Raw genomic sequence first — 25,526 nt, 5'->3', positions numbered from 1 at the left:
ACGTGGATGGTAATGTGACCATCTATAAAGCTCGGCTTGTCGCTAAGGGTTATCGACAAGTTCAAGGGGTTGACTACAATGAGACTTTCTCACCGGTAGCGAAGCTAAACTCCGTCCAAATCATGTTAGCAATTGCCGCATTCTATGATTATGAAATATGGCAAATGGACATCAAAACGGCATTCCTTAATGGTTTCCTTAAGGAAGAATTGTATATGATGCAGCCGGAAGGTTTTGTCGATCCTAAGAATGCTGACAAGGTGTGCAAGCTCCAACGCTCGATTTATGGGCTGGTGCAAGCATCTCGGAGTTGGAACATTCGCTTTGATGAGATGATCAAAGCGTTTGGGTTTACACAGACTTATGGAGAAGCCTATGTTTACAAGAAAGTGAGTGGGAGCTCTGTAGCATTTCTCATATTATATGTAGATGACATACTTTTGATGGGAAATGATATAGAACTCTTGGACAGCATAAAGGCCTACTTGAATAAGAGTTTTTCAATGAAGGACCTTGGAGAAGCTGCATATATATTAGGCATCAAGATCTATAGAGATAGATCAAGACGCCTCATAGGTCTTTCACAAAGCACATACCTTGATAAGATATTGAAGAAGTTCAATATGGATCAGTCTAAGAAGGGGTTCTCGCCTGTGTTACAAGGTGTGAAATTGAGCTCAGCTCAATGTCCGACCACGGCAGAAGATATAGAAGAGATGAGTGTCATCCCCTACGCCTCAGCCATAGGTTCTATTATGTATGCCATGCTGTGTACCAGACCTGATGTAAACCTTGCCGTAAGTTTGGTAGGAAGGTACCAAAGTAATCCCGGCAAGGAACACTGGACAGCGGTCAAGAATATCCTGAAGTACCTGAAAAGGACTAAGGAAATGTTTCTCGTCTATGGAGGTGACGAAGAGCTCGTCGTAAAGGGTTACGTCGACGCTAGCTTCGACACAGATCTGGATGACTCAAAGTCACAAACCGGATACGTGTATATTTTGAATGGTGGGGCAGTAAGCTGGTGCAGTTGCAAGCAGAGCGTCGTGGCGGGATCTACATGTGAAGCGGAGTACATGGCAGCCTCGGAGGCAGCACATGAAGCAATTTGGGTGAAGGAGTTCATCACCGACCTAGGAGTCATACCCAATGCGTCGGGGCCGATCAAGCTCTTCTGTGACAACACTGGAGCTATTGCTCTTGCCAAGGAGCCCAGGTTTCACAAGAAGACAAGGCACATCAAGCGTCGTTTCAACTCCATTCATGAAAATGTTCAAGATGGAGACATAGATATTTGTAAAGTACATACGGACCTGAATATAGCAGATCCATTGACTAAACCTCTCCCTAGAGCAAAACATGATCAACACCAGAATTCCATGGGTGTTCGATTCATCACAATGCAACTAGATTATTGACTCTAGTGCAAGTGGGAGACTGTTCGAAATATGCCCTAGAGGCAATAATAAAAGCATTATTATAATATTTCCTTGTTCATGATAATTGTCTTTATTCATGCTATAATTGTGTTATCCGGAAATCGTAATACATGTGTGAATAATAGACACCAACATGTCCCTAGTAAGCCTCTAGTTGACTAGCTCGTTGATCAACAGATAGTCATGGTTTCCTGACTATGGACATTGGATGTCATTGATAACGAGATCACATCATTAGGAGAATGATGTGATGGACAAGACCCAATCCTAAACATAGCATAAGATCGTATAGTTTCGTTTGCTAGAGTTTTCCAATGTCAAGTATCTTTTCCTTAGACCATGAGATCGTGTAACTCCCGGATACCGTAGGAGTGCTTTGGGTGTGCCAAAGGTCACAACGTAACTGGGTGACTATAAAGGTATACTACGGGTATCTCCGAAAGTGTCTGTTGGGTTGACACGGATCAAGACTGGGATTTGTCACTCCGTATGACGGAGAGGTATCACTGGGCCCACTCGGTAATGCATCATCATAATGAGCTCAAAGTGACCAAGTGTCTGGTCACGGGATCATGCATTACGGTATGAGTAAAGTGACTTGCCGGTAACGAGATTGAACGAGGTATTGGGATACCGACGATCGAATCTCGGGCAAGTAACATACCGATTGACAAAGGGAATTGTATACGGGGTTGCTTGAATCCTCGACATCGTGGTTCATCCGATGAGATCATCGAGGAGCATGGGGGAGCCAACATGGGTATCCAGATCCCGCTGTTGGTTATTGACCGGAGAGCGATCTCGGTCATGTCTATATGTCTCCCGAACCCGTAGGGTCTACACACTTAAGGTTCGGTGACGCTAGGGTTGTAGGGATATGTATATGCAGTAACCCGAATGTTGTTCGGAGTCCCGGATGAGATCCCGGACGTCACGAGGAGTTCCGGAATGGTCCAGAGGTAAAGAATTATATATGGGAAGTGCTATTTCGGGCATCGGGACAAGTTTCGGGGTCACCGGTATTGTACCGGGACCACCGGAAGGGTCCCGGGGGTCCACCGGGTGGGGCCACCTGCCCCGGGGGGGCACATGGGCTGTAGGGGGTGCGCCTTGGCCTACATGGGCCAAGGGAACCAGCCCCAAGAGGCCCATGCACCTAGGGTTCAAGAAGGGAAGAGTCCCAAAGGGGGAAGGCACCCCTAGGTGCCTTGGGGGGGAAGGATTCCTCCCTTGGCCGCCGCCCCCCTAGGAGATTGGATCTCCTAGGGCCGCCCCCCCTTGGACTCCCTATATATAGTGAGGGAAGGAGGGCCTTTCATGACACATCTTTGGTGCCTCCCTCTCCCTCTCCAACACATCTCCTCCTCCATAGTGCTTGGCGAAGCCCTGCCGGAGTACTGCAGCTCCATCACCACCACGCCGTCGTGCTACTGCTGGAGCCATCTTCCTCAACCTCTCCTTCCCCCTTGCTGGATCAAGAAGAAGGAGACGTTACGCTGACCGTACGTGTGTTGAACGCGGAGGTGCCGTCCTTTCGGTGCTAGGATCTCCGGTGATTTGGATCACGTCGAGTACGCCTTCCTCAACCCCGTTCTTTGAATGCTTCCGCGTGTGATCTACAAAGGTATGTAGATGCAATCCAATCACTCGTTGCTAGATGAACTCCTAGATGGATCTTGGTGAAACCGTAGAAAAAATTTTGTTTTCTGCAACGTTCCCCAACAGGTTGTCGCTTTTATCGTATGAAATGCAATCGCCATGTAATTGCTTTACTTTATCACTAAGCGGTAGTGATAGTCAGAGAAGCAATAGTTGGCGAGACGACAACAATGCTACAATGGAGATCAAGGTGTCACGCCGGTGACAATGGTGATCATGACGGTGCTTTGGAGATGGAGATCAAAGGCACAAGATGATGATGGCCATATCATATCACTTATATTGATTGCATGTGATGTTTATCATTTATGCATCTTATTCTGCTTTGATTGACGGTAGCATTATAAGATGATCTCTCACTAAAAAATTCAAGGTACAAGTGTTGTCCCTGAGTATGCACCGTTGCAAAAGATCATCGTGCCGAGACACCACGTGATGATCGGGTGTGATAAGCTCAACGTTCTTATACAACGGGTGCAAGCCAGTTTTGCACACGCAGAATACTCGGGTTAAACTTGACGAGCCTAGCATATGCAGATATGGCCTCGAAACACTGAGACCGAAAGGTCGAGCGTGAATCATATAGTAGATATGATCAACATAGTGATGTTCACCATTGAAAACTACTCTATTTCACGTGATGATCGGTTATGGTTTAGTTGATTTGGATCACGTGATCACTTACATGATTAGAGGGATGTCTATCTAAGTGGGAGTTCTTTAGTAATATGATTAATTGAACTTAAATTTATCATGAACTTAGTACCTGATAGAATTTTTGCTTGTCTATGTTGTTGTAGATAGATGGCCTGTGGTGTTGTTCCGTTAGATTTTAATGTGTTCCTTGATAAAGCAAAGTTGAAATATGATGGTAGCAATTACACGGACTGGGTCCGTAACTTCAGGATTATCCTCATTGCTGCATAGAAGAATTACGTCCTGGAAGCACCGATGGGTGACAGGCCTGCTGCAGATGCTGTTGATGATGTTAAGAACGTCTGGCAGAGCAAAGTTGATGACTACTCGATAGTTCAGTGTGCCATGCTTTACGGCTTAGAACCGGGAATTCAACGATGTTTTGAACGTCATGGAGCATATGAGATGTTCCAAGAGTTGAAGTTAATATTTCAAGCAAATGCCCGGATTGAGAGATACGAAGTCTCCAATAAGTTCTACAGCTGCAAGATGGAGGAGAATAGTTCTGTCAGTGAACATATACTCAGAATGTCTGGGTACGATAACCACTTGACTCAACTGGGAGTTAATCTTCCTGTTGATAGTGTCATTTACAGAGTTCTTCAATCACTCCCACCAAGCTACAAGAGCTTCGTGACGAACAATAATATGCAAGGGATGGATAAAACAATTCCCGAGCTCTTCGCAATGCTAAAGGCTGCGGAGGTAGAAATTAAGAAGGAGCATCAAGTGTTGATGGTCAACAAGACCACCAGTTTCAAGAAAAAGGGTAAAGGGAAGAAGAAGGGGAACTTGAAAAAGAACGGCAAACAAGTTGCTGCTCAAGAGAAGAAAAGTCTGGACCTAAGTCTGAGACTGAGTGCTTCTACTGCAAACAGACTGGTCACTGGAAGCGGAACTGCCCCAAGTATTTGGCGGATAAGAAGGATGGCAAGGTGAACAAAGGTATATGTGATATACATGTTATTGATGTGTACCTTACTAGAGCTCACAGTAGCACCTGGGTATTTGATACTGGTTCTGTTGCTAATATTTGCAACTCGAAACAAGGACTACGGATTGAGCGAATATTGGTTAAGGACAAGGTGACGATGCGCGTGGGAAATGGTTCCAAAGTCGATGTGATCACCGTTGGCACGCTACCTCTACATCTACCTTTGGGATTTATTTTAGACCTGAATAATTGTTATTTGGTGCCAGCATTAAGCATGAACACTATATCTGGATCTTGTTTGATGCAAGACGGTTATTCATTTAAATCTGAGAATAATGGTTGTTCTATTTATACGAGTAATATCTTTTATGGTCATGCATCCTTAAAGAGTGGTCTATTTGTGTTAGATCTCGACAGTAGTAATACACATATTCATAATGTTGAAGCCAAAAGATGCGGCGTTGATAATGATAGTGCAACTTATTTGTGGCACTATCGTTTAGGTCATATTGGTGTAAAGCGCATGAAGAAACCCCATACTGATGGACTTCTGGAATCACTGATTATGAATCACTTGGTACTTGCGAACCATGCCTCATGGGCAAGATGACTAAAACGCCGTTCTCTGAAACAATGGAGCGAGCAACAGATTTATTGGAAATCATACATACTGATGTATGTGGTCCAATGAATATTGAGGCTCGCGGCGGGTATCATTATTTTCTCATCTTCACATATGATTTGGGCAGATATGGGTATATCTACTTAATGAAACATAAGTCTGAAACATTGGAAAAGTTCAAAGAATTTCAGAGTGAAGTGGAAAATCATCGTAACAAGAAAATAAAGTTTCTACGATCTGATCGTGGAGGAGAATATTTGAGTTACGAGTTTGGTCTACATTTGAAACAATGCGGAATAGTTTCGCAACTCACGCCACCCGGAACACCACAGCGTAATGGTGTGTCCGAACGTCGTAATCGCACTTTACTAGATATGGTGCAATCTATGATGTCTCTTACTGATTTACCGCTATCGTTTTGGGGTTATGCTTTAGAGACGGCTGCATTCACGTTAAATAGGGTACCATCAAAATCCGTTGTGACAACGCCTTATGAACTGTGGTTTGGCAAGAAACCAAAGTTGTCATTTCTTAAAGTTTGGGTTTGGGATGCTTATGTGAAAAAGCTTCAACCTGATAAGCTCGAACCCAAGGAGAAATGTGTCTTCATAGGATACCCAAAAGAAACTATTGGGTACACCTTCTATCACAGATCCGAAGGCAAGACATTTGTTGCTAAAAATGGATCGTTTCTAGAGAAAGAGTTTCTCTCGAAAGAAGTGAGTGGGAGGAAAGTAGAAATTGATGAGGTAACTGTACCTGCTCCCTTATTGGAAAGTAGTTCATCACAGAAACCGGTTCCTGTGACACCTACACCAATTAGTTAGGAAGCTAATGATGATGATCATGAAACTTCAGATCAAGTTGCTACCAAACCTCGTAGGTCAACCAGAGTAAGATGTGCACCAGAGTGGTACGGTAATCCTGTTTTGGAAGTCATGTTACTTGACCATGATGAACCTAAGAACTATGAAGAAGCGATGGTGAGCCAATCTGAGATGGGATCCATGTATGAGAACAAAGTGTGGACTTTGGTTGACTTTCCCAATGATCGGCAAGCCATCAAGAATAAATGGATCTTCAAGAAGAAGACTGACGCTGACGGTAATGTTACTGTCTACAAAGCTCGACTTGTCGCGAATGGTTTTTCGACAAGTTCAAGGGGTTGACTATGATGAGACTTTCTCACCCGTAGCGATGCTTAAGTCTATCCGAATCATGTTGGCAATTGCCGCATTTTATGATTATGAAATTTTGCAAATGAATGTCAAAACTGCATTCCTGAATGGATTTCTGGAAGAAGAGTTGTATATGATGCAACCTGAAGGTTTTGTCGATCCAAAGGGTGCTAACAAAGTGTGCAAGCTCCAGCGATCCATTTATGGACTGGTGCAAGCCTCTCGGAGTTGGAATAAATGTTTTGATTGTGTAATCAAAGCATATGGCTTTATACAGACTTTTAGAGAAGCCTGTATTTACAAGAAAGTGAGTGGGAGCTCTGTAGCATTTCTAATATTATATGTGGATGGCATGTTGTTGATTGGAAATGATATAGAATTTCTGGATAGCATAAAGGGATACTTGAATAATAGTTTTTCAATGAAAGACCTCGGAGAAGCTGCTTATAGATTGGGCATCATGATCTATAGAGATAGATCAAGACGCTTAATTGGACTTTCACAAAGCACATACCTTGATAAAGTTTTGAAGAAGTTTAAAATGGATCAAGCAAAGAAAGGGTTCTTGCCTGTGTTACAATGTGTGAAGTTGAGTAAGACTCAATTCCCGACCACTGCAGAAGATAGAGAGAAAATGAAAAGTGTTCCCTATGCTTCAGCCATAGGCTCTATCATGTATGCAATGATGTGTACCAGACCTGATGTGTGCCTTGCTATTAGTTTAGCAGGGAGGAACCAAAGTGATCCAGGAGTGGATCACTCGACAGCGGTCAAGAACATCCTGAAATACCTGAAAAGGACTAAGGATATGTTTCTCGTTTATGGAGGTGACAAAGAGCTCGTCGTAAATGGTTACGTCGATGCAAGCTTTGACACTGATCCGGACGATTCTAAATCGCAAACCGGATACGTATTTATATTGAACGGTGGAGCTGTTAGTTGGAGCGGTTCTAAACAAAGCGTCATGGCAGGATCTACGTGTGAAGCGGAGTACATAGCTGCTTCGGAAGCATCAAATGAAGGAGTCTGGATGAAGGAGTTCATATCCGATCTTGGTGTCATTCCTAGTGCATCGGGTTCAATGAAAATCTTTGGTGACAATACTGGTGCAATTGCCATGGCAAATGAATCCAGATTTCACAAAAGAACAAAGCACATCAAGAGATGCTTCAATTCCATCCGGGATCAAGTCCAGGTGGGAGACACAGAGATTTGCAAGATACATACGGATCTGAATGTTGCAGACCCGTTGACTAAGCCTCTTCCACGAGCAAAACATGATCAACACCAAGACTCCATGGGTGTTAGAATCATTACTGTGTAATCTAGATTATTGACTCTAGTGCAAGTGGGAGACTGGAGGAAATATGCCCTAGAGGCAATAATAAAGTTATTATTTATTTCCTCATATCATGATAAATGTTTATTATTCGTGCTAGAATTGTATTAACCGGAAACATAATACATGTGTGAATACATAGACAAAAATAGTGTCACTAGTATGCCTCTACTTGACTAGCTCGTTGATCAAAGATGGTTGAGTTTCCTAGCCATAGACCTGAGTTGTCATTTGATCAACGGGATGACATCATTAGGAGAGTGATGTGATTGACATGACCCATTCCGTTAGCTTAGCACTTGATCGTTTAGTTTACTACTATTGCTTTCCTCATGACTTATACATGTTCCTATGACTATGAGATTATGCAACCCCCGATTACCGGAAAAACACTTTGTGTGCTACCAAACGTCACAACATAACTGGGTGATTATAAAGGTGCTCTACAGGTGTCTCCGATGGTGTTCGTTGAGTTGGCATAGATCGAGAATAGAATTTGTCACTCCGATTGTCGGAGAGGTATCTCTGGGCCCTCTCGGTAATGCACATCACTATAAGCCTTGCAAGCAATGTGAATAATGAGTTAGTTATGGGATGATGCATTACGGAACGAGTAAAGAGACTTACCGGTAACGAGATTGAACTAGGTATTGAGATACCGACGATCGATTCTCGGGCAAGTAACATATCGATGACAAAGGGAACAGCATATGTTGTTATGCGCTTTGACCGATAAAGATCTTCATAGAATATGTAGGAACCAATATGAGCATCCAGGTTTTTCTATTGGTTATTGACCGGAGATGTGTCTCGGTCATGTCTAAATAGTTCTCGAACCCGTAGGGTTCGCACGCTTAAAGTTCTGTGACGATCGGTATTATGAGTTTTTGTGTTTTGATGTACCGAAGGTAGTCCAGAGTCCCGGATATGATCACGGGCATGACGAGGAGTCTCGAAATGGTCAAGACGTAAAGATCGATATATTGGACGACTATGTTCGGACACCGGAACTGTTCCGGGAGGTATCGGACATATACCAGAGTACCGGGGCGTTACCGGAACCTCCCGGGGAGTATATTGGGCCTATTGGTCCTTAGTGGAGAAGATGAGGGGCGGCCAGGGTAGGCCGCGCACCCCCTCCCCCTCTAGAACGAATTGGACAAGGGGGAGGGGGTGGCGCCCCCCTTTCCTTCCTCCTCTCGCCTTCCCTTCCCCCTTCTCCTACTACTAGGAAAGAAGGAGTCCTACTCCCGGTGGGAGTAGGACTCCACCCTTGGCGCGCCCTCCTCCTTGGTCGGCCGCCTCCCCCTAGCTCCTTTATATACGGGGGCAGGGGGGCACCTCATAGACACAACAATTAATCATTGATCTTTTAGCCGTGTGCGGTGCCCCCTCCACCATAATCCATCTCGGTCATATCGTAGCGGTGCTTAGGCGAAGCCCTGCGTCGGTAGCTTCATCAACACCGTCACCACGCCGTCGTGCTGACGAAGCTCTACAGGATCGTGAGTTCGCGAAATGTCACCAAGCTGAACGTGTGCTGAACGCGGAGGTGCCGTACGTTCGGCACTGATGATCGGTTGATCGTGAAGACATACGACTACATCAACCGTGTTGTCATAACGCTTCCGCTTACGGTCTACGAGGGTACGTAGAAGACACTCTCCTCTCTCATTGCTATGCATCACCATAATCTTGTGTGTGCGTAGGAAAATTTTGAAATTACTACGTTCCCCAACAGTTCCGGCGTACTACATTGTGTCTCTTCAGGCCATTATGGTGGGAGGCAGGCAACTCAACATACCCACCTCGGTCTTCTCCGCCGAGTCGCTCATGGACTCCGACACAATCATCACGCGCCTGCCGCGGACCGCGTACTCGGCGCTGTCGTCGGCGTTCAAGGCTGGCATGAAGCAGTACCCGCTGCCACAGCCCATGGGCATCTTGGACACGTGCTTCGACTTCAGTGGCCAGTCCAGCATCAGAATACCGAGTGTTGCACTGGTGTTCTCCGGGGGCGCCGTCGTCAACCTCGCCCCCGAGGGGATCATTCTGGACAGCTGCCTCGCCTTCGCGGCTAACCGTGATGACAACTCCCTTGGCATCATCAGCAACGTGCAGCAGAGGACGTTCGAGGTGCTCTATGACGTTGGTGGCGGCGCCGTCGGGTTCAAGGCTGGGGCATGCTGATCGGCGCGCACAAGTACTTGTTTTCTCTTGCGAGCTAAGACCTCTCACAAAGTATCATGCATCCTCACGCAGTATATATTTGGGTACAGAGGGAGTAGATGACATGGTAATATAACAATAAATAAAGAAAGAGGAAGTATTAATATATCACGTATCATAATAAGATACTTGTATATGAGTCTATAAAATTTATAAATAATAAATTAAGCAATCTACTGAAATCAGCGAAGATGTCTAGTTGCATATGTTTGCCGAGCTCTTTTCAACTACTCACAGTGGGAGTAATATAAGTGGTAACATCACACTTATCTAGATAAAATAGATGACATGACAAGTAATTAATGATAAAAGAACAGTCAAAAAAATTAATGATAAAAGAGAGGCATGTAGTAACATCCCTAGGCAAAATAGATGATTGTTGGGGAACACAGTATTTCAAAAAAGTTCCTACGATCACGCAAGATCTATCTAGGAGATGCATAGCAACGAGACGGGAGAGTGTGTCCACGTATCCTCGTAGACCGAAAGCGGAAGCGTTTAGTAACGCGGTTGATGTAGTCGAACGTCTTCACGATCCAACCGATCCATGTACCGAACGTACGGCTCCTCTGTGTTCACCACATGTTCAGCTCGATGATGTCCCTCGAGCTCTTGATCCATTTAAGGACGAGGGAGAGTTCCGTCAGCACGACGGCGTGGTGACGGTGATGACGAAGTTACCGGCGCAGGGCTTCGCCTAAGCACTACAACGATATGACCGAGGTGTGTAACTGTGGAGGGGGGTACCGCACACGGCTAAGACAAATCTTGGAGTGCCTTTGGGGTGGCCCCCTGCCTACGTATATAAAGGAGGGAGGGAGAGAGGCTGACCCTCCTAGGAGCGCGCCAAGTGTAGGGAGTCCTACTAGGACTCCCAAGTCCTAGTAGGATTCCCTTTCCTTTTCGGAGTAGGAAATAAGGAAAGGAGGGAGAGGGAGAAGGAAAGAGGGGGGCCACGCCCCCTCCCCTTGTCCAATTCGGATTGGGGCAAGGGGGGCGCGCCCCACCTCCGATACATGTAGTGACAAATCCTAATCTCGATCTATGCCAACCCAACAAACACCTTTGGAGACACCTGTAGAGCATCTTTATAATCACCCAGTTACGTTGTGATGTTTGATAGCACACAAGGTGTTCCTCCGGTATTTGGGAGTTGCATAATCTCATAGTCAAAGGAATATGTATAAGTTATGAAGAAAGCAATAGCAATGAAACTGAATGATCAACATGCTAAGCTAACGAATGGGTCTTGTCCATCACATCATTCTCCTAATAATGTGACTCCGTTCATCAAAATGACAACACATGTATATGGTCAGGAAACTTAACTATTTTTTATTAACGAGCTAGTCAAGTAGAGGCATACTAGGGACACTCTGTTTTGTCTCTGTATTCCCACATGTACTAAGTTTCCGGTTAATACGATTCTAGTATGAATAATAAACATTTATCATGATATAAGGAAATATAAATAACAACTGTATTATTGCCTCTAGGGCATATTTCCTTCAGTCTCCCACTTGCTCTAGAGTCAATAATCTAGTTTACATAGTCATGTGATTTAACACCAATAGTTCACATCTTTATGTGATTAGTTCGAATCTCCATGTGACTAACACCCAAAGGGTTTACTAGAGTCAATAATCTAGTTCACATCACTATGTGATTAACACCCAAAGAGTACTAAGGTGTGATCATGTTTTGCTTGTGAGAGAAGTTTAGTCAACGGGTCTGTCACATTCAGAGCCGTATGTGTTTTGCAAATTTTCTATGTCTACAATGCTTTGCATGGAGCTACTCTAGCTAATTGCTCCCACTTTCAATACGTATCCAGATTGAGACTTAGAGTCATTCGGATCAGTGTCAAAGCTTTCATCGACGTAACCCTTTACGACGAACTTTTTATCACCTTCATAACCGAGAAACATGTCCTTATTCCACTAAGGATAATTTTGACCTCTATCCAGTGATCCACTCCTGGATCACTATTATACCCTCTTGCCAAACTCATGATGATGTACTCGAAATGCTTGTGTTTATGGAATCAAGAGTGAATGTTGGCACAACAGGTTGGGCCCGTAAGCTCCGTGCCATGGATTGGATCAAGACTAGTGACCAACCATGCATCGTACAATAGCTCGTCCTCCTGCATGTTGAAGCTTTCTTCTCTACCCCTTTTCTTTGGATTGACAAAAAATTCATCCGGATTATCGTGGTCCTCCTCCTCCTTTTGCTCCCGCTGTCCGGTGCTCCAATCCTGCTATTGTGTATCCATGCCCAGCTGAGTGCACGTGCTGGACTGGGTGTAGCATGTATGCGAGTCCGGCTTAATGTACGTCCCGGATTCGGTGGGCGCCGAGTCATCCACTTGCATGTTGTCGTAGCAACCTCTCCTCCGCCTCCTTCATGGATGATCTCAAATATCTCCATGTTCGTGTCGTCGTACGCCGGCTCGCCCGCTTTAGGCAAACAACCGAACAGCGTGCGGGCATCCAGCTGCTCCAGACGTCCGCGCCCGGACAAGCTACGATGATGAAGACTCCGTGAAAAGCAACGACACCCAGTTGACATCGATAATGCAGAGCACTTGCTTGGTGACGGATGCCAAGGACTACCTATCGAGCAGCTTGGGGGCGTAGTAGTACTGAGCCGTGTAATGCTCCAGACATGGTGATGTCTGCACGGTTGGCGACTACAACGGTGCCCCGCGCCCAGGCTCCGCCCTCCACCACATCCACTACTACAACCATCTTCGCCTTCGCCGGCCGTCCACTCCTTGAGGGGTGCCGCCTTTGTGGCCTCGCTTTGAGGAACAATGTTGTTGGGTCTCCAAGTTGATCTTGCGGATGTTCATGATCACCGTATCCTCCACCACCGCCATCTCAGGCAACTTCTCCTATAGGTCCATGCGTCGGTGACAACGAAAAATGGCGGGAATTGAGTGGAGAACGGCGGGAAGGACGAAGAGAGTGGGGGATTTTGTCACGGAAACTGTGCGGGCTAGCTTCAAAAACGCGGGCTCCACCTTATTTTTGAGTGGGCATGAGGTGTCGGAGTCCTATGTGGCTCGTGCCCGGACTCCCGCAAAGCCCTTCTCGTTTGGTTCTGTTTTGCGGGTAAATTACCGTCTGGACTGCTCCGCGGACCGATGACAGTCGTCGTTGGATGGCTTGTGGGATCCGAGCAGCTGCCTTCGGGTAGATAGGGGGGTTTGGGGGTTGGCATTGGAAATTCCTAACACAAGTACCTCCGCAGATGTATAATTTTTTTTTGTGGATAGATGTACTTTTTATTACTTGCATGGGTATTTATATCTAGTAAAGTATGTACATATGCCAAACAATAGAATTCCTGATAATTTTGTCAACAAAAAATGACGTTACCTAATCCTTCCACCCGTGCAATTGACGAAATCAAAACTGGCGGCAACTTCTCGTTAATTAGGAGAAGACCACATTCTGAAGTCTCCTCTATATAAGGAGGGCTCACATTCTGAAGCTGCAGCTGAGCCTGAGAAGCGAAGAAACAGCATCTATACGCCATGGCATCGGTTTCGAAGCTTGTGCTTCTCCTGCTGTGCGCCTACCACACTCTCGTTGCTCACGCAGGAGATGATCTTCGCAGCCACTACATGGTTCTGCCCGCTGGTTCTCTGAAATCTGCCACCATCAACTGCACCGATCACCAAGGTGCAGTACTGTCCACGCACTTGACATTCCAATGGATCTGGATACCAAACGTATCATTTTAAAACAACGAGTACTATACGTATCATTTTAAAAAAACGAGTATTATACGTATCATTTCAAAAAACGAATACTATACGTATAGTACTAGTATTTTGTGCACATTTCTAATCGTTTCCATGCCGATCTGGACTGTTTCAGCAGTGAGTCCAGCATCCGGCGGCGTCGTCATGGTGCCGTTGCACCACCGGCACGGCCCATGCTCCCCTGTCCCCTCCACGAAGGCGCCGACCTTGGAGGAGATGCTCCGGTGTGACCAGCTCCGAGCTGACTACATCGGACGGAAGTTCTCTGGCGCCAAGGGTGGCGGCCTGGAGCAATCGGATGCAACCGTGCCGACCTTGCTGGGCCTCTCCCTGGGCACGTTGGAGTACGTGATCACCGTCGGCATCGGCTCGCCGGCCGTGACCCAGACCATGTTCATCGACACCGGCAGTGACGTGTCATGGGTGCACTGCAAGCCGTGCTCGCGGTGCCACTCGCAGGCGGACTCGCTCTTCGACCCCAGATCGTCGAGCACCTACTCCCCGTTCACCTGCAGCTCCGCCGCCTGTGCGCAGCTCCGTCAGGATGGCCAAGGAAACGGCTGCTCCGGCTCCCAGTGCCAGTACGTTGTCAACTACGGCGATGGTTCGAGAACCACCGGGACCTACAGCTCCGACACGCTCTCGCTGGGCTCCAACGCCGTCAGCAACTTCCAGTTTGGGTGCAGCCAGTCTGAGTCGGGCCTCCTTCTCAACGACCAGGACCAGACCGCTGGGCTCATCGGGCTCGGCGGCGGTGCTCAGTCGCTGGCCACCCAGACCGCGGGCACCTTCGGCAAGGCCTTCTCGTACTGCCTCCCGCCGACTCCGAGCTCGTCCGGGTTCCTCACTCTGGGTGCAGCAACCTCGGGTTTCGTCGTCAAGACGCCGTTGCTGAGGAGCAGGCAGGTCCCGGCGTACTACATCGTGTCTCTTCAGGCCATCAGGGTCGGAGGCAGGCAGCTCAACATACCCACCACGGTCTTTTCCGCCGGGTCGCTCATGGACTCCGGCACAATCATCACGCGCCTGCCGCGGACCGCGTACTCGGCGCTGTCGTCGGCGTTCAAGGCCGGCATGAAGCAGTACCCGCCGGCGCAGCCCATGGGCATCTTGGACACGTGCTTCGACTTCAGTGGCCAGTCCAGCATCAGAATACCGAGCGTTGCACTGGTGTTCTCCGGGGGCGCCATCGTCAACCTCGCCCCCGAGGGGATCATTCTGGAGAGCTGCCTCGCCTTCGCGGCCAACCGCGATGACAGCTCCCTCGGCATTATCGGCAACGTGCAGCAGCGGACGTTCGAGGTGCTCTACGACGTTGGTGGCGGCGCCGTGGGGTTCAACGCAGGCGCATGCTGATCGCATATATATAACAATAAATAAATAAATAAAGAGAAGGTATTAGCATAACACGTATATCACAATAAATAAGGTACTTGTATGAGTTTATATAAAAGATTAAATGAAGCCATGTTGAATCATTGAAGATGTTAGTTCCATATTTTTGCGAGTTCTATTCATGAAAAGTTAGAACCCTTCCAATGCTTCATCGTGCTAAGGCTGCCATGTAAGCAGAAAATCTGATGTGGTAAGGTAATTAAGAAGAGAGAGATGAGTGTAGTGACTTCAGGAAGAAACAATGTCAAGTGCGAGAACCTAAACAAAACACTTAAATGAAAAAATCCCACCAATTCATGAAGAAATTTAATTACAAAATCATTAAATGAAGGATGCCTGGCACCAACAAGTTAAGCACTTATGCACTGGTGCTTACATGAGTTGCTAAAGTTTTTAATGTGCTTAGCACCTCCTGTAAGCATCAATACATTGAAAGTGGCCTTAGGCAATGTTACTCGTTTCCTGAGAACTGAGTAAACTCGTAATATAAAGAAACCCGGCAAACGAGATTGATTGCCCAATGTTGTGAAAAAACAACTCAATGATAAAATGGAACTCAGTAAAATATATCATTTGCCAAGTCTTGGGCAAATCAAACTCGGCGAACACCCAACGATGGGATCGATGGCGCTCATTATGGGGTGCGCGCGGCGGCCACCTTAAGAGCATGGTTAATAATACATCCAACTGTCGGCTATAAGAAATTGTCATGACATTTACAACCAACCTCTTAATCGGCATGTACAATACTCCCTCCGTCTAGGTGTATAAGTTATTTTACGAAAACCTAATAATCCCAAAACACTTAGGCGCGGTGCATTAACTTCCACCTTGTTTCTTGTTTCTGGACATATCAACCAATAAGACTAGCCACAGTGGGAGTAACTTCAGCAGTAACATCGAGTGCAACTCATCAAATTTGCTTATGTGGCAACGAGTTAATGAGGAGAGAGGTAGTTTGAGTAACTTAGCTAGTTATTGTAATATCACATGTCCCAATACAATATGAGTCTATAACCTAATAAATGAATCTTTGCATGACACCACACTTATGTTACTACCCACCATGAAGGTACGTAGTAACATAGTCTAGAGATATATGTATGTTACTACCGTATGTTACTCTCCATTCTGGCTAATCTAAGAGATGTGGGGTGTGCATGCTTTTAATGACTCGAGACTACCAAACACAATATGCAGTGGTTAGTACATTGCATGTAATGCTATTAATTAGCAAATAAACATTAAGTTCTCTCATTTTTCCCCTCCTACTTGATCACGGTGCATAACCTAAGATGACTTATTCACCTAGAAAGAGGGAGTAGTAAGTTTTAAATATGTACTAGTTTATCAATAGTTAGCTCATCTCACATCCTCACAAAGCGTCCGGGTCTCATGTTGCAGCTGGCTACTAACCAAGAGCCTCCTTCTCTTCTCTCTCCTCTTCTCCCTCCTCTTCTCCCTCCTCCAACTAAACAAAGATATATTATTTTATTCCTTATAGCTTGCTTATGTCACCCTATTGTCATGTTGTCCACAAGTCCTGTGCAGCCAATTTTTTTTGCAACAACTGTATTGTTTCAGAAGGTTTCTGCGATAGAGATCTTGTTTCAGAAATAAAAAGAAAACAATTCAGTGATGAAGTTTTTTCAGCAACAAGGACTTGTTTTAGAAAGTTTCTACAACACATGTTTTGTTTCAGAATTTTTTTTGGCAGCTATCAGTGTCAAAACCGGCGGATCTCGGGTTGGGGGTCCCGAACTGTGTGTCTAGGCCGGATGGTAATAGGAGGCAAGGGACACGAAGTTTTCCCCAGGTTCGGGCCCTCTCGATGGAGGTAAAACCTACGTCCTGCTTGATTAATATTGATGATATGGGTAGTACAAGAGTAGATCTACCACGAGATCAGAGAGGCTAAACCCTAGAAGCTAGCCTATGGTATGATTGTTGTTCTGTATGTTGTCCTACGGACTAAAACCCTCCGGTTTATATAGACACCGAAGAGGGTTAGGGTTACACAAAGTCTGTTACAATGGTAGGAGATCTACATATCCGTATCACCAAGCTTGCCTTCCACGCCAAGGAAAGTCCCTTCTGGACACGGGACGAAGTCTTCAATCTTGTATCTTCATAGTCCAGGAGTCCGGCTGAAGGTATAGTCCGGCTATCCGAACACCCCCTAATCCAGGACTCCCTCAGTAGCCCCCGAACCAGGCTTCAATGACGATGAGTCCGGCGCACAGATTGTCTTCGGCATTGCAAGGCAGGTTCTCCTCCAAATTCCGTGTACCTGTTGAATAAAGTCTGGTTTCTTTTAGATGTTGCGCTCCTTGGCTTCTACGGCCAATAATGGCCGTTTCCCACGTGTCAAACGAATATGAAAAGTCTGAGTGTTTTTACATTCACACTCCTAGCCGCGTAAATGAGCTGCCCTATTTACATCCAAACCACATCTTCCCCCCTTCGCGAGTGTTCATCAGAGCGCATCCGACAAAGGTCCATTCCACCATGGCCAGCCATCGCAACTCCTCCTTTCGCCCTTCCAGCCCTCAGCCTGGATATTGGGAGAGATGCTCCATCCCGCATAGCGAGCTAGTGACGCTCCAGACCAAGGGATTTCTCCCCCTGGCCTATATGATCCCGGTTCGAGCTGGTCTTGCCATCTATAACGGCGTAAAGCAAGCGGAGAGAGCCCCCAATCCCTCCAAAGGAGAGCGGGTATGCCTTGTCCCTTATTTAATAAGGGGGCTCGGGTTTCCAATCCATCCATTTCTCCGGGGGCTGCTGGAGTTCTACGGCCTCCAGCTACACAATCTCACGCCTGCCTCCGTATTGCATATAGCGGGCTTCATAGCCCTCTGCGAGCTGTTTTTGGGTGTCGAGGCTCATTTCGGGCTATGGAAAAGGTTATTCTGCCTTGTGCCCCGCTCTAAGGAGGGGTCAATGTATCAAGTGGGCGGAGCCGAAGTGTGGCGCATCGCCGGGACCGGATATCTGTCCGGAACCCCAAAGAAGGCGTCCGAAGACTGGCCCTCGGAATGGTTTTATATAGAGGACGTCCCGCTGCCGGATCCTGTCCGGATCGGCCTCCCTGAATTCGACAATGCTCCCTTAAAGAAGCGCCTAAGCTGGCGTCCACGGAGCCTTCAGAGGGAAAGTGACAGGGACATCATTTACCTGATGGGCCGAATAAGATTGTTAGTCCATTCCGGACTGACCATGATCGGGGTTATGGCCGAATGCATCATGCGGGGGGTGCAGCCGCTTCAGTATAGAAGCCACCCCATGTGGGACTTCAACGGGGAGGACGACGCCACCCGCTACGGCCGTAAGGGGCCGGATTCAGCTGCCGCTCTACTAAAGATCTTGTCCACTTTGTATAAGGGAGAAGAGGAGGAATTTCTCCGCGTCAACCCACAGGGTGGATTCTCTATGCACAATCCCCCAAGCTAGGTAAGCGGTCACATTTACTTGCCCATCCGTTTGTATTCCCATTGTTAAATATTCATTCTAATGACTTCAACGTAGGAACTGCGCCGGGCTATTAAAGAAATAAACAGCCCTCCTCCGCAACCCGAGGACCCAGGACAATCCCTCGACCCGGCCTCTCAAGAGGATCCGGACATATCTGTGGAGCTGATTGATGGAGTGTTCCATCAATTGAGCAAGGACAATGCCTTGGTGACCATTACGGCCGATTACCCAGGGCTAATCCCGGCCTCCCAGGTAACTGAGATCGAAGTCCCAGTACCCCTAATAGGTGTCCGCCCTCTCATGTTTTCAGTTTCCTGATTATAACCGAGCTTTGCAGGGGAGGTTTCTGAGACGGGAGGCCGAACCTGCGGCGGTAAGACAATGAGGGGCCGTAGGGCCCCGTGGGCAGAAAAGAGGTGCAGTTCGGACCGAGGCGTCAGCGCAAAGGTATGGCGCGCCCCATTATCCCAGGTGTTACACCTGCGAGGCATATTAACACTCATGCTCTCTTCAGGACAAAGAGACATCGCCGGACTATACCCGGAGAAGCTGCCAACCGCGCCTCCACCAGCCAGGCTCCGAAGCCTGGTCCGGAGGCGGAGGCGAACACAAGGCGCGCACCGGACGCTCCTCCGATGGAGGATGTGGACAGGTTGTCTTCCACCAACTCTGAGGTGGAGAGTGCCATGAACCACAGGCGTCGCCGAACAATTCTTCGCGACGCTTGTTTCTCCCAAGAGGCATTAGATGCCTTTAATTCGGGAGATGCGTACCTCCGTGCCGCTCAAAATGGTCTAGCCAGAGCCACGGAGCAATATGTAAAAGACATACGGGTAAGAAAATTTTGGTAATTATATGTATATACCAGTAGCCCGCGAGACTTGAAATAGTTAGAATAACTGATTTAAGGATCATTTGTTATGCAGGTTCTTACAGAAAAGAATTCCCTACTGTCCAGGGAGCTGGAAGAGTGCAAAGCCCAACTTGAGGCCGCCCTAGCTGCGGCAAGGGAGCCCAAGGAGACCCCCTCTGGTAATATACACTTCGAAAGATAAGTGTTTTGTGAAGCACGGCATGGGTGCGAATCTGACAAATGAAATTGCAGATGGTGCCGGATTGAATCCGGAAAGGCAACACCTCCTACGCCAGTTAAAGGCTAGTGAGAAGGTGCTGACAAAGGTGAGGCGTCAGAAGAACGATCTCCAAGATGCGAACACCAAGCTGGGCGTCGAGCTGAAAGATGTTCGTGCCCAGCTGTCAGACTCCGTTAGGGAGAATCAGCGGCTTCAGCGCGGCATATTTAGTAAGTGCTTGAACGAAACTTTGAAAGAAAGTTCGGCGGGGAAGTCAACTAACAGAGCAATGTCTGTAGGTGTGCTAACAGGTCGTCCTGCAGAGGAGATGCCTGGTTCTACGGGTGACCTTCTTCCCAAGCTCTCGCAACTGCTCGATCGAGTTCGGCAGGTGATGCAAGGCGTCGCCCAGGCCCTGTGGCCATCCATCTCCATGCCCGAAGGTCTTGGAGAGCTTGCGGAGAAGCTAAAGGGAACACGGCGGCACTTCCGATTGTGGAAGATATCGGCCTGCCGTCAAGGCGCTAGGGAGGCCAGGGCTATGGTGAAGACGTGGTACACAAAGGCTGACCCCAACCACATGGCCAAGGTCGGTCCTGTGGGGCCCGATGGGAAGGAGATCCCTGTAAGCTTAGTATACGGCCAAGTAGAATTGGCCGCAAAGTATTCCCAGCAGGACTATAAATTAGACAGCCTGTTAGATGGTATTAAAGAGGAATACAATCAGTCAAAATGACTATGTAATTTAATTGACATTTATAATGCCTTCTAGCCAGATTGTAGATCGTTTGTCATGGCCGACCTTTTCGCTTCAGCCTCGGGACCTGACGGTCCGGAGTGTGTCTGAATTCCCATGCGGTTATATAAGAACCGGGGAATGCATGGAGACCAGGCGTAGGGGTCATTAGTGTGTGAACAGACAAGTGTCCGACTAGTTATGTTATATTACATGGTTAGTAAGAAACATCTTCCAGTGAGAATAGTTCCGTTAGGGGTTCCTTTCCCTGGGAGGCATGCCCTTAAGTGCATGCCCATTCTGCGAAAAAGACGCAGCAAAAAGCATCTGGGGGTGCATAAATAAATAAGTGAAAAGATCATCTTTTAGGTCACCGACCGAGTATTCCCTTAAGAACGCTAGCTTTCGGCTTCACCCAGTCTAAGGTACACATCCGGCTGATCCGGTAGTAACAATCGCATAGGTGCTCCCTTTACCGCCTAGCCGAATAATCGGGAACGTAGGGGTAAGCACAGGAGCCAGGCAACCCAGCTTGGCCAAAACTTAAGTCATATCGATGCATATAATGGTGAAATAAAAGGTACATGCGGAAGTGTAACACATGTGTTGGGCATGGAGCCCGTATAAATAAGCTTCTGTTAAAAGAAGCCCCCAGGTTTAATGAGTGCGAATAGCATGTCATTTGATGAGCCTTTAAAGGTTATAAGAGAAAGGAAGGGGTGAAGGGGAGAAATGTAAGACAGACAGTATATATAAAAAATGGACAGAGGAAGGAGACGAACACAGAGTCCGGTGCAAGGCATAGAATCTTCGGAGATGGGCTGCGTTCCATGGGTTCAGCTCGAGTCGGTTACCCGATGCATCTCGCAGGCGGCACGCTCCACCAATCAGGACTTGGTCAATTATGAAGGGACATTCCCACTTGGGCTTGAGTTTGTCCTTTTTCTTGTCCGGCAGGCGTAGAACTAATTCGCCAACGTTGTAATTTTTGGCCTGTACTTCTTTGCTCTGGTATCTTCGAGCCTGCTGTTGATAGAATGCGGAACGGGCTTTTGCCACGTCGCGCTCCTCCTCCAATGCGTCCAAACTGTCCTGCCGATTGAGCTCGGCTTCTCTTTCTTCGTACATGTGCACTCGAGGTGAGTCATGAATTATGTCGCAAGGCAAAATTGCCTCTGCACCGTACACCATAAAGAATGGCGTGTATCCGGTGGTGCGATTCGGCGTGGTCCGCAGCCCCCAGAGTACGGAGTCGAGCTCCTCTACCCAGTATGTGTTAGATTCCTTGAGGGACCGCACTAATCTGGGTTTGATGCCGCTCATGATAAGACCATTTGCACGTTCGACCTGGCCGTTAGTTTGTGGGTGATAGACGGAAGCATAATCGAGCTTGATGCCCATGTTTTTGCACCAGAGTTTTACCTCGTCGGCCGTGAAGTTCGTGCCGTTATTAGTGATGATGCTATGGGGGACGCCGTAACGGTGTACAACCCCGGATATAAAGTCTATCACCGGTCCGGATTCGGCCGTCTTAACAGGCTTGGCTTCTATCCATTTGGTGAACTTATCCACCATGACCAGTAAGTATTTTTGCTTGTGGGTTCCGCCTTTAAGGGGTCCAACCATGTCAAGCCCCCAGACCGCGAAGGGCCAAGTAATGGGGATAGTTTGGAGGGCGGTGGGTGGCATATGGCTTTGGTTTTCAAAGAGCTGGCAACCGGTGCATCGTTGGACTAAGTCCTGAGCGTCTGCCCGGGCCGTCGGCCAATAAAAGCCTGTACGGAAGGCCTTGCTTACAAGGGACCGAGCTGCAGCGTGATGACCGCCGAGTCCGGCATGAATTTTAGCCAGGAGGTTCCGCCCCTCCTCTTCGGAGATGCACCTTTGAAGGACTCTGGTAGTGCTTTTCTTGTAAAGCTCTCCCTCGTGGACTCTGTAGGCTTTGGATCGCCGCACTATGCAGCGTGCCTCATTTTGGTCCTCGGGGAGTTCCTGCCTAGTAAGGTAGGTGAGGAATGGTTCTGTCCACGGGCGATGACGGCCATTATTACGTGGGCTGAAGGTGTTATTTCATTGGCAGAGCCTCCGATTGTGTCAGAATGTTCGGTGTCGGGCAGTGTGGTTGGGTCCGGGCTGTTATTGTTTGGCTCCCCTTCCCATACTACGGATGGCTTGAATGGCCTTTCCAAGAAGATGTTGGGGGGGACTACATCGCGTTTTGCGTCGATGCGTGCCAGGACATCTGCCGCCTGATTATTTTCCCGGGCTACATGGTGGAATTCAAGCCCTTCGAACCGAGCTGACATTTTTAGGATGGCGTTGCGGTAAGCTGCCATTTTTGGATCCTTGGCATCGAAGTCTCCATTTATTTGGGATATTGCGAGGTTTGAGTCCCCGCGCACCTCTAGGCGTTGAATGCCCATGGATACTGCCATCCGGAGACCATGTAAAAGGGCCTCATATTCGGCTGCATTGTTGGAGTCCGTGTACATAATCTGGAGTACGTATTGAACTGTGTCTCCTGTGGGGGACGTTAAAACAATTCCAGCCCCCAGTCCGGCCAACATCTTGGAGCCGTCGAAATGCATGATCCAATTTGAATATGTGCCGTACTCTTTAGGGAGTTCGGCCTCCGTCCATTCTGCGATGAAGTCAGCCAAGACTTGCGACTTGATGGCTCGCCGTGGCTTATAAGTTATGTCGAACGGGAGGAGCTCAATGGCCCATTTTGCAATCCGGCCCGTTGCGTCACGGTTGTTTATAATATCGTTAAGTGGTACTTCCGAGGCTACTGTTATTGAACACTCTTGAAAGTAGTGTCGTAGCTTCCGGGATGCCATGAATACCGCGTACGCAATCTTTTGATAATGCGGGTACCGTGATTTGCAGGGAGTGAGGACAGTGGACACATAATAGACTGGCTTTTGAAGGGGGAATTTGTGTCCGTCCGCTTCTCGTTCGACGACGAGCACTGCGCTTACAACCTGATGTGTTGCTGCAATGTATAATAGCATTGGTTCGCCAATGTTTGGCGCGGCCAGGACTGGGTTTGTTGCCAGTATGGCTTTTATTTCGTCGAGTCCGGCCGTGGCTGCATCCATCCATTCGAAGTGTTCGGTGAGCCGAAGGAGGCGGTAAAGGGGTAGGGCCTTTTCTCCCAAGCGGGAGATAAAGCGGCTTAGAGCCGCCACGCATCCGGTTAACTTTTGTATTTGTTTGAGGTCCTTTGGGATATCCAGTTGCGACAGAGCTCTGATCTTGGCTGGATTTGCTTCAATTCCTCTACCGGATACAATGAAGCCCAAGAGCTTTCTGGCTGGAACGCCGAAAACGCATTTTTCCGGGTTGAGCTTGATGTCGTATGTTCGGAGGTTATCAAATGTGAGCCTCAAGTCGTCTACTAGAGATTCGACATGTCTTGTTTTGACGACCACATCATCTACATATGCCTCCACTGTTTTGCCGATCTGGTTTGCCAGACATGTCTGAATCATGCGCTGATATGTTGCGCCGGCGTTTTTGAGCCCGAAGGGCATCGTGTTGAAGCAGAATGGGCCGTATGGTGTGATAAATGCCGTTGCGGCTTGGTCTGGTTCTGCCATCTTGATTTGATGGTAGCCGGAATATGCGTCGAGGAAACACAACGAATCGTGTCCTGCGGTAGCGTCGATAATTTGATTGATGCGCGGGAGGGGGAAGGGATCCTTTGGGCAAGCCTTGTTAAGGTCTTTAAAATCAACACACAGGCGCCAGGATTTGTCCTTCTTTGGTACCATCACCAGGTTTGCTAGCCAGTCCGGATGTTTTATATCTCTGACGAATCCGGCCTCCAATAGCTTTGCTAGCTCCTCTCCCATGGCCTGTCTCTTAGGTTCGGAAAAACACCGAAGAGCCTATTTGACAGGTTTGAATCATGTTTGGATATTTAAGCTGTGCTCGGCCAGCCTGCGTGGGATTCCTGGCATGTCTGAAGGGTGCCAGGCGAAAATGTCCCAGTTCTCTCGTAGGAACTCTCGTAGTGCGGCGTCTACATCAGGGTTTAACCGTGCCCCGATGGAAGCTGTTTTATTGGGGTCCGTCGGATGGACTTGGAATTTGACTATTTCGTCCGCCGGTTTAAAGGAGGTGGACTTGAATCTTTTGTCGAGTACCACTTCGTCCCTATTCACCGTAGAGCGCAGCGCAGTCAGTTCCTCAGCCGCTAGGGCTTTGGATAGTGCCTCGAGGGCCAGTGCGGCTGTCTTGTTTTCGGCGCGGAGTGCTATGTCCAGATCACTAGTGAGAGTGATGATCCCGTTAGGCCCGGGCATCTTGAGCTTCATGTACCCGTAATGGGGTATTGCTTGGAAGATTGTAAACGCTTCCCGCCCTAGCAGAGCGTGATAACCGCTGCTGAACGGAGCCACATGGAACGTGATCTCTTCGGACCTGTAATTATCCGGCGTGCCGAACACCACATCTAGTGTGATTTTTCCTGTACAGCGCGCTTCCCAACTGGGGATTATTCCTCTAAAGGTTGTGCTGCTTCGCTCAATGCGGTTCCAGTCTATTTCCATTTTTGAAGTGTTTCCTCATAAATGAGGTTCAATCCGCTGCCGCCGTCCATGAGTACCTTGGTAAGACGAAAGCCATCCACTATTGGACTGAGGACCAATGCGGCTGGTGCTCGGGCTGTTCGGAATTTAGGTTCATCACTGGCGTTAAAGGTAATAGCCGTGTCACTCCATGGGTTTATCGTTGCTACTTGGTAGACTTCGGCAAGGCTGCGGAGTGTCCTTTTTCGCATATTATTTGATGCGAAAGTCTCGAAGACTGTTAATACCGTATTGGTGTCTCTAGGGTGGCTTTCTATGGCCTCTGGAATTAGGAGATTTTCGCCAATTTTGGCCACCTGCCGGAGTATCCAACATGCTCTAAGGCTGTGAGTTGGTGTGGCGTCCTCTGTACTATGAATTTTACAGGGTCCATTAAGCCATCCTT

General features: G+C 47.7%; 2 protein-coding genes across 2 annotated transcripts in view; both read left to right on the top strand.

Annotated features, from left to right (window-relative positions):
- The window catches only part of LOC125527387 (aspartyl protease family protein At5g10770-like), a 78,942-nt gene extending 68,885 nt beyond the window's left edge, over window positions 1–10,057 (top strand). Inside the window, exon 3 of the mRNA XM_087535567.1 lies at window positions 9,609–10,057. Coding sequence (XP_087391693.1) covers window positions 9,609–10,057 — 449 coding nt within the window. The remainder of the gene's footprint in view (window positions 1–9,608) is intronic.
- A 3,556-nt stretch (window positions 10,058–13,613) lies between these two features.
- Window positions 13,614–15,346, top strand: LOC125527389 (aspartyl protease family protein At5g10770-like). Its single transcript, XM_087535137.1, has 2 exons — window positions 13,614–13,785; window positions 13,987–15,346. Exons 1-2 carry the CDS (start codon window positions 13,638–13,640, stop codon window positions 15,222–15,224), a joined length of 1,386 nt encoding a protein of 461 aa, XP_087391263.1. The 5' UTR covers window positions 13,614–13,637; the 3' UTR covers window positions 15,225–15,346.
- Window positions 15,347–25,526: the final 10,180 nt, after the last annotated feature.

Source organism: Triticum urartu, chromosome 7A (genome assembly GCF_056163025.1).
Source record: "Triticum urartu cultivar PI428250 chromosome 7A, HENAU_Tu73, whole genome shotgun sequence".
Taxonomy (NCBI): Eukaryota; Viridiplantae; Streptophyta; class Magnoliopsida; order Poales; family Poaceae; genus Triticum; species Triticum urartu.
The sequence above is the reverse complement of the archived record's forward strand: the minus strand, read 5'-3'. Positions and strand labels throughout refer to the sequence as shown.